Source organism: Tauraco erythrolophus, chromosome 8, assembly GCF_009769465.1.
Source record: "Tauraco erythrolophus isolate bTauEry1 chromosome 8, bTauEry1.pri, whole genome shotgun sequence".
In the NCBI taxonomy this organism is placed as follows: domain Eukaryota; kingdom Metazoa; phylum Chordata; class Aves; order Musophagiformes; family Musophagidae; genus Tauraco; species Tauraco erythrolophus.
Window position 1 is genome coordinate 36,674,614 of NC_141472.1, and position 19,764 is coordinate 36,694,377.

General features: G+C 37.1%; 1 protein-coding gene across 2 annotated transcripts in view; it reads right to left on the reverse strand.

The window, feature by feature from the left end:
- Positions 1–19,764, reverse strand: part of NCKAP5 (NCK associated protein 5) — a 374,281-nt gene that overhangs the window by 24,293 nt on the left and 330,224 nt on the right. For both annotated transcript variants that reach the window (XM_086615799.1, XM_086615797.1), the window contains exons 15-18: positions 10,212–10,526; positions 7,909–8,045; positions 5,705–5,834; positions 2,803–2,990 (exon numbers count right to left, since the gene is read on the reverse strand). In XM_086615799.1, coding sequence (XP_086471925.1) covers positions 2,803–2,990; positions 5,705–5,834; positions 7,909–8,045; positions 10,212–10,526 — 770 coding nt within the window. The remainder of the gene's footprint in view (positions 1–2,802; positions 2,991–5,704; positions 5,835–7,908; positions 8,046–10,211; positions 10,527–19,764) is intronic.

The window sequence follows — 19,764 nt, forward strand, 5'->3', positions numbered from 1 at the left end:
GCGATTTGTTTTTCTTGTCCAAAATTCTGCAGTGTACAAAAGGATGACATTATTTCAGAATACGTTTCCCAGGTCAAAATAAATGCAACATAAAATCGGTCTTAGTGCCAAGAGAATTTAGCCAGGATGCCGTGTAAAACTTGGCAGATAAGAAACCAGAACAATAAGTATTTCTCCTTTCAATGTGTGAAAGCCCTTTTTGATTCCTCAAACTGTCCATTCAGCGTCCCTTTATCACATTAATTGCCCATTGGTTGTTTCCCTTCTGAAACTCCTTCTGTGCAATCTTATTTTGCTGATAAAACTTGTTGTGCACATACTTTGGGGGTAATGCTGGTGAATATGTTCAGTGAGAAGGAGACAATTCAAATGACAGTAAGTCTGGGTTAACAGAGCTTCCTGCCAGAATGTCTCATTAGAGAACCCAGTCTGAAACCACTATCGTACTGGTGCTGTACAGTCCAATTTAATTGGGCTGAGGGACTGATACAGCACACTGCTCTTTTGACAAGCAGTGTAAACTCATTCTATCCATCACGACACTTGTTTTATTTTTTTTTTAAAGGCTTCACACACACTATTTGTGAATGAAATTCAAAGCATGTAGCATTTCCTTTTTCAAAATACCACATATTCTGCATGGAAACTGCATTTCCTCCCCCCTCAGAATTTATCTGTGGGTTTTTTGTGTTGTTTTTTTTTTTTCTTTTTTGTGTTTTTTTTGTTTTGTTTTGTTTTGTTTTTGTTTTTCAGAGCTGTTGGCCATAAGTGCCTCAGTTTCTGGTGTCCCTCTATTTTTGTAGGCAATGTTCCAGATCACACAATTCCAATTTAAACAGACTGTGGATCTTCTTGGGTTGGACAAATTACAGCTCAGAAAAATTTGCCATGCTGGTTCAAACAAGGAGTTCAGGGCAACCTGCTTTTCATAGTTACTGCTTCTTATTTGTCATTCTGAAAAGTTTAATACTAATAGGCAAATCTCTAGTGCTTTATTGAGCTTTCAATGTTCACTAAGAGGCAATGCTGTTTTGAGAGCTATTTCAGATCCACAAAAAGTAATCTCAAAAGCCTCCGAACATAATGCATGAAAAATGCTAGTGCTGAGTTATACCTGTTGCCTTCTAGTTTAATGATGGATTTTTACAAGGATCCTAAGGCTATTTCACTGAGTTTTGTTCAAGTTTTGATACTGATTTGGCATGTTGCAGAGATGTCATATACAAGAAATGCAGAAGAATGAATGAAAAGTAGGTGCAACTCTGAGCCATTTTTCTATAGTGGAACCAAATTTAATTGATTTGTTAATAGTAAGAGACCTTGGCCTTCAGAAGGCAGAACTGATTTTCAGATATTTTTATATAGAGACATACATATATACATATATAATTCATCTCATCTGCATAATTAAGTATGAATTTGTAGATGTTCAAGCTGAGGAATTAAGTGGATGCTCAAATTATTTTCCTTCACCTATCCTTTGTAATACTCCTCTGCTACTCTTTTATTTTTTTCCTTTTCTTCTTCCCAACCATGAAGCCAGATTGTTTAAAATTGTTCTTTCTAATACATCCCAAATATATTCAAATTGAATCATATTCTGGTCACTAGTTAAGTTTGGTTGACTGGGAAATGAGGCAGATACATTGCGATATTTTTCTTTTGAAGTTGGTGAGTCAATTTAATATTCAGTTAAGCGACGCTTTCATGCCAGCAGAGTTGAAACAAACAGGGGCATTGCCAGTTTGTTCCACACATTCCTTCTGCAAATTTGGCCCAGATTCCTGGAAGCTATAAGACTTTAACTTTGGTTAGAGTAAATCACCTCTGAAGTTTCAATGCCCACTGACTTTCTGAAACTGAGAACTGGGGTCTGAGAAGCGATAAAAATTCCTTTTCACTTATGAACTACACCGGTACGCTACAAACAGCTTTATTTTCTGCCACCACCTTTGTTTATACCGTAACATATTCAAAATGTGCTGAGTGCTACACACAGAAACAAAAGAGCTTGTATTTAAAAAGAAGAAGAGCTGGGGAAAGAGACTGAACATGGAGGCAAAATGATTACAGTGGATGATGGCTGAGTGGCTCTATTTTCAAATAGGCTTGTTAGAGCAAAGGAGAGAAAAAGTGAGAAAGAAGTGTGAGGATGAGAGGAGAAGGCATGAAAAAGAGGAGGAAAAGAGCAGGCTGAGAAGTTGCCTTTCAGGGTTGTTGAGACTGCATGATGTCAGATTCAACATTGTTAGAGACAGAATAGCAAGTGAATTCACATGAAGTAAGCAGAGAAAAGAAATTTGTTTCAGTTTCGCATCAAGATCCATCAATCAGATCAGGACTTATTAACACCAGGAGTTATTTCAAGAGAGACCAGAAGATAGCTGACTTCCATAGCATAGTTTCCTTTGAATTTTCAGGAATACAAATTCAGATGGTTAAGTCATTTACTACATATTGAGCTATACATATTACCTAACTATATGTGAAGGAGCAGCCTTAAATGATAAATTCTGTGTTTTCTTGCTAGCCTTAAATTTCAACTCCTCTCTTATGGTAGAGTGCTAGTGCTAGCCTGTCTCTACTTGTCAATTTTGGAAGTCTAATTCTATGACAAGTGAGCATCGGAATGTAACATTCTTTTCTAAAACTATTTAGATCTTTGCTCTTTTGCAGCTCATGCTGCTTTTTTCAAGTCTGCCTTGTTTTTGTAATCAATCAACACACTGAGGAAAAAGCAAGAAGCAAATAAAAATAATCATGAAGAAAATGAGAAGTAATATAAAAGTCACAGTAACTCACACTTGGGCTCTCCTTGCCTTTGCTGTCTTTACTGGAAGCTCCACTCAGCTGCTCAATTAAACTGTAATGTGTTAATTGTTCAGGTCCATCCTCTCCAAAATGGCCATAGAGACTGTGTTGGTATAAGTCCAAGATTGACATCGGATTCCCCAGAAATGACCTCCTCTGATTTTGTTTTTCCTGCTCAGCTGTAAGAGGTGTTGAAAATAGAATCATTATGGCATTATTTAATTGATGAAAGGCAGTCTACATACATTGTAATGTAATTTTACAATTTTAAAATGTATTTCAAATGTTTTAAGGTATCTGGAATTCAATGTAATAAAAGCATTAAAATAATAGCTCCTAACTCTCCAATCAATGCATATACAGGGGATTGTTCATACTTAATATTCAAGGTGAAGGAGATGGTATGAGAAAGCCAGAATTAATTTCCTTCCTTTTTAATTACAGACAAGATGGTTAATTTGGGAGGATTGTTCCACTTATTTATTTGCTACCACTTTTCGTTCTTCTCTCTTAATAGCTTTACATGGTGGATGCCCTAAGTTACCTTAGCAGGTCTTTCAGTCGGACTATATCTGACAGTTCTTTCTTTTTCACTACATTTTTAGCTAATGAATACCACAGTATTAAAAATACACTAGTAAGGTAAGAAACAGGTCCTATCCATTTGTTATAGATCCTACTGCAATACAAGAACAGCTGGAAAATGAGGTTTTATTCCTAAGTCCAATGCTGAAAACTGATTCCGAAGATCAAAACAAAACCAAAGAAATTTTCTGCAGCTTCATGAAAATGCACAGGAGACAGAGGCTTACATGATCATTAGCTTCTTTCCTTACACTTCCTGTTATATAAACTCCAAATCTACTTTAAAACCTGTAGCATTAGATGAGCCTCTGCCTTCAGTGCATCCGACAGAATCACATCAGGATAAAACCTTCATAAAATTGTTATCAAAACATTTTCATGGTTGAAACGGAAGAACCTGGAATATTTGGCTTATTTCCTGCCATTCCACTGATCTTCTCCATAACATTGGGCAATGTACTAGAAGTCTCATCCAAAGCCCACTAAATCCATGAAGGTCAACATTGACTTTTAATAGCCTTCAAATTGGGCAGTCAGTCTCTCAGTCTTTCGGTTCCCTGCTCATAAATGGAAAATGAAAATAACTCCAACGTTTTAACTGTGCAACCAGTGAAAGTTCATTAATGTTTCGGGGACTCATCTAATAAATGTAATGATCTATAAATATAAAAATATTGTCCATGTATTGGTGTGCTGCAGCCCCTGCCACAGCCTCATGAGGATGTTTTGAGGTTATATAACTTGTGTGCATAAAGAAGCTAAGATCTTTGAACACAGAATGGAGTAAAGTCTTGTTATTAATACCATGTGAGAACTGCATTTATAGAGCATGGAACAGAAATCCTGATCATAAGGAATGACCATAGCAGAAATACTTTTGCAATAATGCTTTGTAATTTTCTTTTCTATTTGTCTCAATCACAATTATGAATTTTAGTTCTGCTACTAGCCCAAAAGATAGCAAATAATTAATTTTGTGTATATGCCTATGTGAAATGGTGACTTCAAGCCATGCTTAGGCATCATTAAACTTGGAATCTGCTGCCATTTAATGCAACTGCTTACACACGATAAAATCCTTTTTTTGCAAATTGTGATCAATTCAGAAAAAAAACCACTTATCTACCTCTTTAACAAAACACATCTTTCTTGTATTAGAACATGACATGTAAAAAGCAAAATCTGTAAAAAAAGCAATATGTATGGGCTGAGTTAAATGACTTGCAACATTTCATACAGATTAAAAATAGAAAGTTACAGGAGTAATGTAAATAAATGGTCCTAGCTTCTTACTTTGCTCTCTCTCTGGTGGAATCACAAAAAATGGATTAGCTCTGAAAATGCCAAATGTTTAAGTCCTACTCCCAGCAGACACTAAAGAACATGGTATGTCTGTCGACAGTATCTAGCTGTCCATGGCATTTTTAATGCATTCATCACTGCAGTATCTACTGTAGGTGCTAATCTCTGCTAGGTCAAGCTCACTGCTGTGCAGAGGGTCAGCACAAATCCTATGAATCACTGAAGTACTGCCTAAGCTCTCAGGGCTCCAGTGGTGCTGAGAACTTGCACTGGCCTTTGCACTTGCCAGAATTTATCTCCTGCAGGGAAGCCATCGGCTGTGTAGGCAAGGATACGAGCCACACTCTCCTCTCCCTCTCAGAGGGCACACATCTGCACTGAAAGGTGGCTTCCAGCATGGGCAAGCTGGTGGTCAAGACAAGACAGCAATTTCTTGGGTTATTAAACACAAGGAAAACTGTTATCTCAAGAACTTAATTTAATGTGCTTTTATCTACTGAATTCAGTAAATTCCAAATTGCCATCAGTTCTCACAAAAAGGTTTGATACTGAAAATGGCAATATATAAACAGAGGACAGTGAGAGAGGCTTCATTATGGTACCATAACCGACATCACTTTGACATAGATTTTGGAAAACTATGGCCTTGATCATTGGGTTATTTCAACTGGCTAATATAATTAAAAAGAAGAAAAGGGAAGCTATCTTTATAGTCACCTTTTAAATTTTGTGATAATGTACCAGAAGACTCCTTTTTACTTACACTGCAGGGATTTATGCATAAAAACCTGCAAGTTAAGCTCCTGCTAGCAAAAACTGTGGAAGAGAGGAAAAAAAGATACACACATAGAATAAAAAGCGAAAAGTAATAAAAAGCTAATGGAAAATTAGACTGAAGTAAGACCTGGGGTTAGAAAGTGAAAATTAGACAGAAAGTTCAATGAAAACCACTATCTGCTGCTGAGTCAGAGTGGATATACATTTTTATGTAAAAATTTTCAATTACCTTGTTTGTTGTTCTTTGTTAACTCTACTAAAGTCCCCTCTGCAGTTCTAAAATAATTTGTTTCATACTCTGGCTCCGGCTCAGTGTCACTGCTGCTTGCAGAATACGTACACACTCTCAGAGCTCTGTCCTGCACAAACAAGGATATTGCAATCATTCAGATGATGCATATATATCAAAACAATGCCAAAGATGGTATTAGGAGTGGGACATTTTGTATTCATCATCAGTATAAATGGATAGTTCAACTGGTAAAAAGTCTGCATTACCAGTTTAACTAACCACTTCTCCTTCAAGTAAGTCATCATCAGTCTGACATGGGGGAAATTACACATTCTTGTCCTGGTAAGACTCCTGAGTTAGTCTGGCAGACACAGTACAGATTTTACCATTTTTTTCCACAGTAACATTGTTTTCAAATCTACTAACATTTTCAGATGATTTCAGCCACCAAGTTCCATTTTTGAACTTCTGAAGTATGTTTAATACAGTGTAACTTGTAAAATTATCACACAACAAATGGCTTACTGCAAGCAGTTCTAGAGGCAATTAGAATGGCTGGTAGACAATACTCATGCCTTTTATACCAGTAAATCCTAAATTCTTCCTGTATTCAAGTGCCTTGTCCTGGCATTTACATTACAGTACTGAAAAGCCCTTAATTCCCTGCTGATTCCTATCCCTTTTCTCTTCAGGTAGCAACATTAAGGATTTTCTTCTGAGAGTAAAGAGGAATGCAGACAGTTCTGGACAGCTTCTAATCATGGAAGGCCTGAAGGCTTAAACTTTTCAGGAGCATCAGCTCAGAACAACAAAACTCACAAAACAGGTAAGGGCAAGCTAAGCCTGATAGTGCTCAGTTAACGGCATCTACAGGTACAAATGTCACCTACTATCCTAACCCCAATTGCCTACCGGTGTCTCAAAAGAGTTTTTAATTCTGTTTTTTAAAGAGTGGTATGAATTTCCCCATCTTCCCATCCACGTTGCAATTTTTAACTGATGCAGAAGGACATCTATCTGATACAAACATATACTTGCGGAGAGGGAACCAGACCTGAGGATACCTGCATGTAGCCAGGTATGCCCAACATTAACTGTAGAACTGGGAGAGTGCAAGTCAGCTGTAGTCCCGAAGCCACTTAGACACATGCACATGCCAGCTACACCCACACTGACATTCTGACTTCTAAGCAGACTAATGAGCAGTAACGCACATATCGTGTTAAGATGCTTTTGGGACTGGAGGTGGTCAGTCACAACTGGCTCAAGGTGAAGACCGTACTGATGTGGTTGTTACCTGGAAATCAACACTATTGCACTACAGAGGATTCACCATCAGTTTGTCAATGATATAAAAGACAAGTAATTTTATCACTGTTTCTGTTCTAAATATCCAGACCATGGGCCATACAAAAATATGAGGCACCCTAGTCAGTAAATGTATGTATAACGCAGACAAGCAAAAAAGTCATGCAACAAAACGTTCTTAGCCTCTTGTAATGTAAGGCTTATTAGCTAGCAGTCTGACATTTTCTCTGCTTAACGCTCACTTTCTCTATAAAGTTTTTTTTCCTCTTTGCTAACCTGCTGACCCTGTACTTCTTGTGGGGTTTGACAGCCTGGCATTCCTGAAGATGTGCAACTTGACAGCCATACGCAGTAGCTTTTACACAGGTATATGCATTTTCCTGTTTGCTCTTTCTGCAGTTTCCATGAAAAGACTGAGGGACAGACAGATCATTGCAGGGATTAACAACACCACACAGAAACACGTAAGAAGAGTATCTTCCCTTTCACAGTACTTTAACAGAACATCTGCTCAAGTGCTCATGCTACACAGCCATGGAGACAAGGAAACCTAGGCCTGGGGGAAAAAGCGATCCGAATCTCATGGAAAGCAAACAAACAAGATTGAGTTTCTTGAAGACGAAAACAGGGTAAAAGGTCTCCATTTCCTTGTTTATACAATGCCTGTGAGGTTTTTAATTAAAACATGTTTATAAACCATGTGGACAAAGTACCTTTGGGTGCTGTATTATTATTGTTAATAAATAATGAGATTGAAAACGAAGGGCAAGAAAGTAAATGTAGCTGTTAGATTGCTAGTTACTTTTTTCACTATATTGAAAGCATTCACAATTTCTGATTCTTTACACCACAACACATATCTCAATTAATAGATGACATTTCATAATTTATACCTTTGTTTTAATAGTTTTCTTAGTGGTCCACTCTGGAAGAACTTTTCTATTTTCCACAGTTTCTTCAGTATGCTCTAATGAGGCAAAGGTCACAGAGCTTGGTTCTTGTTCACTTTGCTTTGCAAGGTTAATTATTCCTGAATTAAGGGAGACATTATTTAAATTGTAGGTCTCATCAGCATCTTCATGATGGTATTTCAATTATAATTCAGTAAAAACTGAGGGCAAGTCATGATACTTTCATTATGTCAAATAACATCTCACTACTCAAAGGAACAACTTACTAACTTACTTGAATAATTCTAGCAACTACAATGGCAGAATTTGATCCAAATCCTTTTCCAGTTAACAAGAGAAGAGGAAGGCATGGGTTTAAATCCCTCTATTAGTTTAAAAATATATACTCTTTCAAATAAGAAAAAAACATTCAATAACTACTTCTAGGCATTGTAGGATCTGTTTTGCTATTTTATGTTCTCAGAGAGAGAACAGTCTGTTAACATAAATATAATTAGAAGTACCTTTCTAGAAGAAATTCTCAATCAACTAGCCTTTTTATTTGCTATATTTGCACTACGCAAAATCGGAATATCAAATGAGATAGATGGTGCGTACGAAATAATGTGATAATTGTAATTTGGATGAGAGAGTGAGGGAGAGAAGAATTAAATGAAAATACTCTAGTGAGGAATGAGTTGACCCCACCATCTGATGTATACTACTTTTTTTAAAACATGTCTTCACGACAATTTAATTAAGAGACAAACCTTACAAGGTTGGCGCAGCAAATATTAGCATTAAGATCAGAACAATCTTACTGCTACTGACTTCTTATGAAGCAATTCAATGCCTGCGGTTTCTGTTCAATTTGTTATAATGACAGTGTTTAATCATGGACTCAACTCTATAGCACACTGCTGAATTGAGGTCACACATGTGGCTATTCAAGCATGTAGCATATAATCTGCAACTAAGATTTCTCTTCCAAATTCTTCTTAGCTGTACCATTAATTAACAGTACATTTATTTAAAAAACACTAAGTATTAAAGTATCTTTTATTTAGCTTTGATTTGAAATGAGCAAGGGAGTCTGCAACGAAGCATATGATGTGTGTTTGCAGTCTATTATACCATTACAATACTGCACTGGGAATATCGCTAAATCAACTAAGTTCTAAGATGTTTAATTAGAATTCTTCTGTTATGTATCTTATGAACATATAAAAGAGGCTTCTTTCCTCCTAGGCTCAATATATGTCAGCTCATTAGCACAACACATATTTGACAGCCTTAAACTAAGCTTTAACTTGATATTTAACCTTACATGCTAATTACATGGAATCTCTTTCATAAAGTGATACAGATTTATGAAGGTTAAACACAACTTTTATAGGAGCAATAAATACTCTGACAAAGTGCTAACAACCATAACCCCAGTAAATACATGACATTGCATTTGGTCACAGTAAAACAATACTCTTCTCCATTAAACTAATTACTTTTACTGTTTTTTGTACCATATCTACCATACCAACTACGAAAAATTCCATTAAAAATGCTACATGTAATAGTTTCTTATGTTATTGACATATACATATTAACAACTCAAAACCCTTCAAAAATGTATATAAATGGACAGACAGTGTTCAATGGAACTATTTACTAATAACAAAGTTATTTGTTGGTGCTTTGCTAGATTGCTAGTCCTTTTATTCCTCTGTCAGGTTTTTTTGTTGTTGTTTTTAAACACATATGTAGCTGATTAGTGAAAGTAAGGTATTTTGTGTTCGCATACAAAAATGTATGTGTAATGTAGTAAAGTAATGAGAGCCTGTTTGAGGTCAAGGCCATATATTCATTGAGGCACAATTTATGCATTGAGGCCAAATGAGTCTTTGGTCTAAATCCGGTTTCAAAAGCAAGTCTTTATATCTTTTCTATGTCACAACATTGCTATGCTTTGTACTTTGCCACAAAGTCTGATCATGAATATTGCTGAACATCTGCATTCTTATTCAAATCAAATTCCAAGGCTGGCATACGTTTTTTCTTCAAGTACTGTTTCTTGAGAAAAGGATTTAAGTACTTAACACATTTTTCTTCCTCTGATAAGCATTATGTGTAACAAAATTTCCATACGGCTCAGGTCACAAACTTGTTAAACTTATGCATTCACAAAAAGAGTATTTTCTGCTCTGCATTTAACATTTCTGTTATCAATTGTCATTATTATAGGACTTCTGCTAATCAAAACAGACGTCAGGGCAGAAATAATGCGAATTTCAGGGTAATTGACATTTTACCTGAGGAAGCCGGTTTTGGAAGGCGACTTTGAAAAGGTCGTATACCTTTGGCAGTCATGGCCGGATCAGATGTTGAGTGACTAATTATGCTTTCCACAGACTCCTGGCTCTTAGCTGTTGAAGGCACTTCTCGCTCAAGAGTTTTGGCTTTTACTGAAGGAGCTGAAACAAGAACTTGCTCACACGGTGCAAGGACTTCTGTTTCCAAGGTTGACTCTTGCTTAGAAACGTGTCGCCCTGTAGATCGGTTCCCTGAGTCAGGGAGGGGGAAGGTTCCAATCCCGCTGTCCAGCGTCCTCATCTGGCAGCAAGACTCTAAGATACAGGAAAATTGTGTGATAGGGTGGAGCTAAAGGTGTTGCTGGTATTTAAAGACAGTGAAAGGGTCTACGGGAAAAAAGGGCATCTTCAAGGGAAGGTTTCAAGGAAAGAAAAACATTTTGCATTTTGTGAGTATGCTGTTAGCTGTCATTTGTATGCTTTTGACACAATACATCTAACTGAACACAATGAAATACCATTTTGAGGTGCAATTAAACTAACTAACAGATGCCGAAACATTGAAATCAGCCTGCTTCAGAGTTATGATGTGGTAATGAACAAGAAGGGCATGTCCTAGAAAGTGATTACAGCTGGAATTTTTAAATTATTTAGTTTGAAGGCCCACGGAACGTCTGGAGTGTACCAATGTGAGGGATTGAGTAGCGTAATGTATTTCTTCCTCCATAAACTCACACTCCACAAAAGGCTGGCCTCTCCGTACCTTTGCTTTCTTCATTGTGTCTCTTACGAGAAGGTGCGAATCAAAACGTATCATTTATTCTTACACGAAATTAAGATCTATAGAATTTCATAGAGATAGCCATCTCTCAGAGCGTCCTGAAAAACTTGGATAGCAACAGTCATGCCTTTGTTTACCTTGTTACACCCTGGTTCTGCGCATGCCGTTTTGGATTAAGTGTACACTTTCCAACACAATGCCAGACAAGGATACCTTACGTACTTGCTTTGGAAGCAGAACGGTCACACACAACCCTCCAGCTAATTCATCCTACTGGAAAAGCGCTCTACTAATCACGGAACAGAGAAAGGTGCAAGTGTAGACACGTGCACATTGCTATTCTAGCAGCTAGGATGCAACAGCATCACCCTGCCCTGTTATTTTCCATCAATTTCCACACACTTGCCTTTTATTTGTATAATGAGCAAACAATATTGAAGGGACTATGATGCCAAGGTCCTTCTGAGAGGTATAAACATCAAGGAGGGAACTTCAGCAGTAATGGTTGGAAAATGAGTGTAATTTAGGTTAAATGTCTGGAAATGTCCCCTGACAGTGAGATCTTCAGTCTGTGGCAGACAGTCCCAAAGGAAGTAGAGAAATTTCCTTTGCTTTGAACAATTTAAGGCTACACTGGATAAAAGATATACTGCACTGAACAATTGTACTCGAGCAGGAGATGCAGAACATGACCCAATATATCTTTTCCATCTCTACTTTCTGTGTTCCTGAGTATTGATTTTTTTTTATGATATGCCCATTTGTTATTTAAGTCTGTTGTAGTTAGCAGCCCTCTATCAAGTCATTTTCATGTTTTTTTCCTCTGCAGTGCTTCTAATACTCTCAGAAATTCAGAAATATTTCTTCTCTATGGGCTTTGCCTGTTTGTTTTGAAGTAAGAACATTAACATGGTCATTTTCTGTTAATATCTTAATCTCAATGGGCCTTATTTGATAGCAAGTAAGAAATTACTTAAAGATAAATTAAATCTCTATCTATGTTTCCTGGTTCCTGTCAAAAGAGGAGCAGTCTATATCTACATGGTCCCCACTACCTTATCCTTGTCACTCAGGATCAAAGAAAGATTGAAAGTCATACTGAGCACATTAACCTCACAGGGCTTAGCCGAGCTGCAACAGCAAAATCAACCACGCACCATCTTTTAAAAGGGCAACAAGTGACTCTGATTTCTCTCACACAAACACTGCATCCCAATTAATCCTTTCCGTAGGTAAAAGGAGATAAGGTGTGGAAGTCATGGCTAGCTGGCAACTATGTTTTCCATCACATTTTTGTTGCTGAAGGCTATCCAGGAAACGTGAAAAAGAAGAGAGTTATATTTGGTTCTGCTGCATCAAAGGGAGGTATCTCAGCTATTGAACCCTGTTATTCTAGTCATCCTTCCCCTAAGTTATTTTTTGTTTTGTTTTTGAGTAGTAAAACACCTAGCTAGAAGTGGGTGAACTCTCTTGTCCTCTCAAGGCACAACAGAGTGCAGAAAAGTAAGTTAAAACGCTAAGTGTCTGTCCTTGCCATTTACTCTGTAGATAATCAAGCTTAAACAGTGCATTAGCTCATGGACAGGCAATGCTTCAGCTAATGACTACCAGTGGCAGAGTTAGTAAATAAAGGAAGATACAGAATAAGAAAGGACTTCCATTAGTTTCCTCTTGACCACAAGAAAGTAATTTGTGCAACACTGGTTATGCTGGAGAGGTATAGCTTTTCAGCAGAGACACACGGTAAACTGGAAGCACCATAGAAAAGGATATCCTGAAAACAAAAATCTGAAGAGTCTCGTTCTACTGCCTGTATGGTTAATGTTGGACTTGATTTTGCAACTCAGTTCCACGGGGACTCTGAATGATTTTGTAGAGTTGTTTCCTTTTTGAGGACTCTCTAAGAAACTAAAAAGTCAGTCCCTCCTAATTATTACAAGAAAATTAAGTAGACTCAAAATGCATACCAAGCAGCAAAGCTAAGTCTTCTGCTCACTGGAAGATGAACGCTACTTGATCTTCTAAGGTCATGTTTCTTAAAATGACATAAGAATTTGTCTTGCCCGCTGTTACCCTGTTTATCTTTAGGAATGGACTATGAAAGCAATGGCATAAAATCAAGAGAAATGAATACTGAGGGCCATACTTCCAAGAAAATACAGTCTCCTGCTGTTCCCAAAATAATTGAGAGTGATGGAGGAGCACACCAGCAGTGTCACATTTAATTAAAAAGCAAAATAGTTTTAATAGATTATAGTCTCTTCACAGAGACTTTATCCATGATAAAGGAAATATACCATGTGGAAAACAGATTTTTAAAGCAGCTCACTAATTTTTACTTCTAAACAACTACAAAAGGGCCTAGCTTTCAAAGTGCTCAAAGCTCAACAGCTCCCATTGCGACATTTAAAGACAGATTTTGCAAAATCCTGTGACTCAACTATGTTGAGCAATCCTCAAAAACCTAGTCCTAAATCCACAGAGTACACCACAAAATTCTCCATGGATGTTAATTTCTCATTAATAAAAGTAACTAATTGACCCCTAAAGCTATATTACACAAATAAAAAAGTATCTCTCCCAAGAATTTGTATTACTGAATGAACGAATATACATTATCCTGTGTTGTTTTTAAACTTTCATGAAGCAACTGCGAAATCAAAAAATATGTTATACATCTCAGTGACAGCTTTCAAACCAAACCGTTCATGGCCCATCTGATTTCATCAGTTGCACTGACACTTCAAATGACTGTTAGCAGCGAGAGCTGCACAAGACTACATAATGAAAATATGTAAAAGTTACATCTCTGATGCTGCAGCAGTACTACTCAATAGATGAAAAATGATTCCGCAAAACATTAAAGTCTGAAAAGAGTTATATATGGGCTTAATTGCTTTTGCTTGTGAATATTTCCTGGCATACAAGCCAAATTCCTTGCCCGATTCTGTTTTTTGTTTTTTTTTTTTTTTTTCCTCTTTCCCTGCCAGGGAAGAAAGAAGCTCATGCAATGGCATTAGTTTTTATAGTGGACACAGACAGACACACCATCTGCCACTACACTGAACTAGAAGCAAAACTCTGAAATATTGAAATAGCTCCTTCCCCTCCCTCCCATCATGTGGATTTGAGCCTGGGCAGAAAACAAAGTCCCTGGAAGTCCTACTGTAGAGGAACATTTCTCAAAACTGAAGACAGATATAAGGAAGGATTCAGAGAAATTTCTTGGACATCAAGAAACTCATTACTGCATGGGAATCTTTTGATGACAGGGTCTTGTAAGACCTTTGTGGCCAATCTGAGTAAGACCTTTAATGTTGAGAAGCTTCTCAGTCACCAAGCAAAAGGAACTAACACTGCATAGAAAGTGTTTTGAACTCCCTACTCCTCAATAATTTTCAGGTTTAATATTTTCACAGGCAAGGTGATCATGCAGTTCCTGTCCTACATCAGCTAGACACCATCGTTATTTTTACAGTTGGACAGGCTTTGGCATGTTCCAACAGTACTCGTGTTTTACCAGAGTTTTCTGGTATCAGTAGACCACCAACACCTCTTCAACATGGAGTCAGCACCCAAACTGGATGGAATAAAAAGGATCTTTGAAAATTATGCCTCATTCTGGGGGTATGGACAAGGGACATTCAGGCTGGTAGGTATCAGGAATTCTAAAAATGAGATCATCACTGGAGAAAATTACAATAGCAGCTTCTTCTGTGGTTTTTTTTTTTGCATCTTCCTCTGAAACGCAAAATTAAAGAGTTAGAAGTAAACATAGCCCATTGACAAGAATTAACAACCTAGAATTCATTATAGTCTTTTAGGGCATTCTCCTGATCCCATTTAAAAATGCAACTTAAATACCAGCAACAGATCATAAAGCCTAATTATTTTTCAACATTTTTAATTTCTTCTGAAACATTTGCCACAAAGACACCACAAACACATCACCTCTCGCTCAGAAACTACCCTTGGTACAAATCATTGAAAACCGGGAGAGAATACCCAGGGAAGCTGACTGCTGACCTTGCTTTTGTGTTCCTTTGGAGGGATTGGTGTTGGTCACTCTGGGAGTGAGAGGAGCTCTCAGTCTGACCAAGTACCATGCTGTTTTATACTATTATATAGCACCCTTCTCTGTTCTTGTCTTTATACAACATGTGAAAGGAAAATTAATTTTGAGGAAAAAAGAAACTAAAAAACGTTGAGTGTAGCCTCCCTCAGGCTAAATTCTACACTGATGGTTGCAAAATAGGATATTACTCAAAATAAGCAATGGAGCAAAATCTGTCCCACTTTCAGATTAGGTACATGTTAGTCTTTCTATAGTTAAACTTCTGTAAACCTACGTTGAGTCCTAGCACGTATCCAAGAGATTTCATGAATTACATACAATAGAAAGACATAAGGTGATGACACAGCTTTTAAATACAGCTTCTGATACACATTTCTTCGATAATCTGAAAAGATACTTTTACTAAGGGGGATATAATGCCACATATTATTGTAAACAAACTTTTAGCTGAGTAACTGGAGAGTGTTTCAAAATGTTTCCTCAGGGCATACAGGGAAGGACTCACAGGTCCTAAGAGGAAATAATTATAGGCCCTAATGTGTTTGAAGTACAGTTTTGCCTCTGTACCAACTTGTGCCAGGACTGACAGAAGACAGCCATCTCTCAGTGCTGCTTGAGGGGGCCAGGGTTTCCAGAAGCAGCTCAATAACCTCAGCCATTCCCCGTCAGATGGAACCACGATGTTACTAAAGAAACACACTGATGGATACCAGTTGCAATTACTGCAAACAGACATTATCTCTACACTTGAAATGACTGACACAAACGGACAGTTTCTATTTGGAGGTGGCAAAGTTACAGAAGTGTGTACGCTGCTTAACTGTGATGGCCAGTCTATCTTAACATTAAAAATAAACAGCAATAAAGAGAATAACTGTATTTTAGACCAAAAAGATCACAGTTCTGCTTAAAACAGGCTTTCTATGTAAAATGCTAGTAGCACAGGGACATATTTTCTTTCAAAGAAGCATCCCACCTCACGAAAAATGTGGAATTCTCCCCTGTGCTCACCACTACAGCTGGTTTGAGATCTCACTCACATAAATTTTCAAGTTTTGGCCTTCAAAACTGCACATGATTGACACAAATTTCAGCTGAAACCTTTGAGCAACCACCAGAATTTTCCACAGAAAGTAGGCATTTTCAGGAAAAAAAATATCAGTCAAAAATAGCCCTGTATCAAGAATAGTTTCACTGAGAAATTTCCAGCAAGCTGTTTTCAAAAGTACAGACTCACTTGAGCCTTGAAAGAAGGTTCTGAGGGATAGATAAGACTGAATGGGCTTTCTGCAGGGAGTATCGAGGACACAAAAATGAAAGGGCATAATTCCCATCAGTAACAGAATAGACAAATTCTAACAAATTACCTTTCTTTGCATTAGAAAGTTCAAGACTTTCTACTAAGCTGACACAGGGAACTAGAGAACATGTAGTTGTTTTCTTCTGAAACACAAAGGAAGCATCATTTTTCTAATATTTTGAAACATGCCAAATTATTAATACTTTTTCTTTTTTTTTCCAGAATATTTCAAATGTAAATAGGTCTCTGTGAAATTACTTTATCAGTTAATAAACATCTTTAAGCTACATGTGGCATTGGCAGGAAGAACTTAAACTACAGATGGCAAAACAGATCTCTTTATTTGCACATCCTTCTCTTCATCTGCAATGCTAAAGCAACCACAAAAAAAATGAATGTATTTATTTCTGCCAAATCAATGTCAATTTTAAGTAGGGTATTCCTTCTGGGTTTACACCATAATTTGATCCAATTAGTCAAAGATGAAGGCATTTATTGTTTTCTATCTAGATCTGAAGTATAACCAGTATGCAAAACTAAAAAACCCCGAAGGCTATCACAGGTAAAACTAGAAAAGACCTAAGTTTTTACAGCCCTGATACTCCCATGGGTACTGCACAGGTGAAACTGAATTATTTCTAATGTACACTAAGGAAGGGCAAATGGAAGGAGGACTGCGCAGTGTATTTTCAAATGATGGATCTACAAGTGAACTTCATTCCTGGTTGCTTGAATCTGAGATTACAATTTATGCTTATTTATAATAATAATAATAATAATAATAATGACAAACAATAAACAAAGACTACCGACTTTTTCAGTTTTCTTTCTATTGCTTCTTCCTAGTCAAGCTTTTTTTTGCAAAACTCACTCACTTCAATATATCATTTGTCCAACAGTTGACACAGTTGTCTTCAGTTTTCCATGACCACAATTCCATCTTTGAAATGTATTTTCTGAGTTGAGACAGGTAATTGCTGTCTCACTTGAATTCCAGCCTCACAATTCTACCAGTAAGTCAAAAGATTAGTTTTAATTACTAGTGAGTACTAATAATCTTGTATTTCAATTTGGCAGTTATCTATGGATATTTTTTTGGGGGGGGGGCAATAAGTGCTTCCCATCCTCCTCCAGGCATTTAGATCCCTTCCTTGCATGCTTAGAAAGAATAGTGGCAAGCTACTCAGAACAGGGTTACAAAGAAAACCTTCAATGAGTTAGAAAAATAACTTGGGTAATTCTTGAAATGTTCTACTCCACATCTCTCAGTGCCTAGTAAATACAAATGTCTACAACAGATGACATCTGGAATGATCTCTCTGTATTATGCTGTTATACTTTCTTTCTAAAAATCTACTCACTGTTCTCAGGAGACAGAATATTAGAAATAGATAGAATTTTAGTCCTACTAGAAAAGAAATACTAAGACTTACAATTCACGTGAAGAGTGACGTTAAGCTCTGTGTAAAAAGTAATTAAATGCAGTCCAGCTGTAGCCTGGCTGTCAATGAGGCCAGCCTAGAAATATTTTGGGGAGCTGTTTCTCTTCTTTTTTGGCTGTATATCTCCCGTTGGTTTTACCTCTGCACCTGCCAATGAGCCTTACAGATCTGCAACTATCTTTAAGAAATCCTTACAGATGAGTAACAGCTGAGAAGAAAGAGAAGTTCTCACATCTGATGCAAAGTGTGAATCCAAGGTAAGCAACAGATCTGCCACAATGCAGAAATGTGGCTTTTCCAGGCTTTTTCACTGAGAAAGAATAGCCTTCTGTTTCCCTTAGTACCCTGAAACGTAAAGGTTGGGAGCTAACAATTGCACACTGTCTAAGGAATATCTTATGGTGTTTTTCTCATTCAAGGCATGAATGAATGCTTCCCTTCATTTGCCATTCTCTAAAAGAACAGACATATACCACTCTCAGACGTTTTACCTACAAGTAGCAAAGCTCAAGAAAGGATGGTTTATTATTTACCCAGATGCTGGCTATATTTTCCATGTAACCACAGGCCTATCTTTCTCTCTATGCCTCAGTTCTTCATATTAAAACATAGAGCTAATCACACCTCCCCATTAGACAGTGATATCATGAGGACGAAGAACCTAGGAGTTTGGCAACCAGTATACAACCAACCTGTAATCACTTGAATGAATAATGCTTGTGTAGAAATATCTTTATTCCAGCTTTTTTGGAGGTTGTTGAGGAATTAATAGCAAGCTGTGAAATACTTGCAAGAAGCATTAAGGTTGTTATTTTTGCTATTATTATTAGAGGTAACTGGTTTAACTTCAGTTTGGGAATAACTGCTTTAGACTGCAGTTACAAAAAAGAGGTCACACTTAGCATCCCGGATACACGGGCTGTGCACAGTGCCCAAGGGATCATTGGCAGCTGGTATTTGGCTGTTGCTTTGGGGGTTTCTGTTCACTGACTGGTGCATTTGAAACACTTAAGGATAATAGGACAGAACCACTGATTTACCTGCTTTTAAGCAGCTCTCTCATAAATTGGAGTTTGGTTTCACACACATTGAGACACTTTCTTTGATTTTCTATTCCCAACAGATAGGACTAGTGATAGTGCTTTAAGCATAAATGCTGTCTCTGGTAAACACAGACCAGTTTATAAGTGCACAGGAGGCTCTGGGTTTTGCAAATGCACAGGAGAATATAATATATTTATTTTAGTAACATCACTGCTTTTTGTTTATTAGTCCAAAAAAAGACTGAAATTAAAGCCACATGAATATTAAATGAAGCTTTAAATAATTTATTTTTAGTTCTGCCCTGCAGATGGCTTTACTTAAGGGTACTACCAATAAGCAGTTACAAATACACATGCACACCTGAAATAGACTCATTTTATTTCTTAATTAATGAAGTGAAAACTCATTAACAGAGTGAGCACAGAGAGCTTTGAGTAACTTTTAGGTGAACTATATTCTTTTCATTTTAGCACTCAAGTTCAGCTCCTCCAAACCAGCTGAATCACTGTGAAACTAACTGCATGGACGTAGGAGCTGGTGAGAAACCATAATGATTTAAAGCCAGAAGAACTGAGGTTTTTTTTAGGAAGTTTGTTTTTGCAAAAAAAAAAAAAGTATGCAATGCTACACGGTGTTTCAAAAACATCATTAGAATGACCATTTTGAAACAACATACTGGACCTCTTTGCATGTTAAAGATAGGAAGTAAGCAAATTATTCACTATAAATGTATTAGTTGATTTCTTTTTCTTTTCCTCACGGGATTGTCCAAACACTGAGAAATTCTCAAGTTCACCTCCTATTAAAAACAATGCACTAATTGTACAGGTATTATTTCTTTACTATAGTGATTTTTTTTTTTAAGAGCCTGTTTCTATATGATATGCTACGATGGCTAATTGCATAATCAA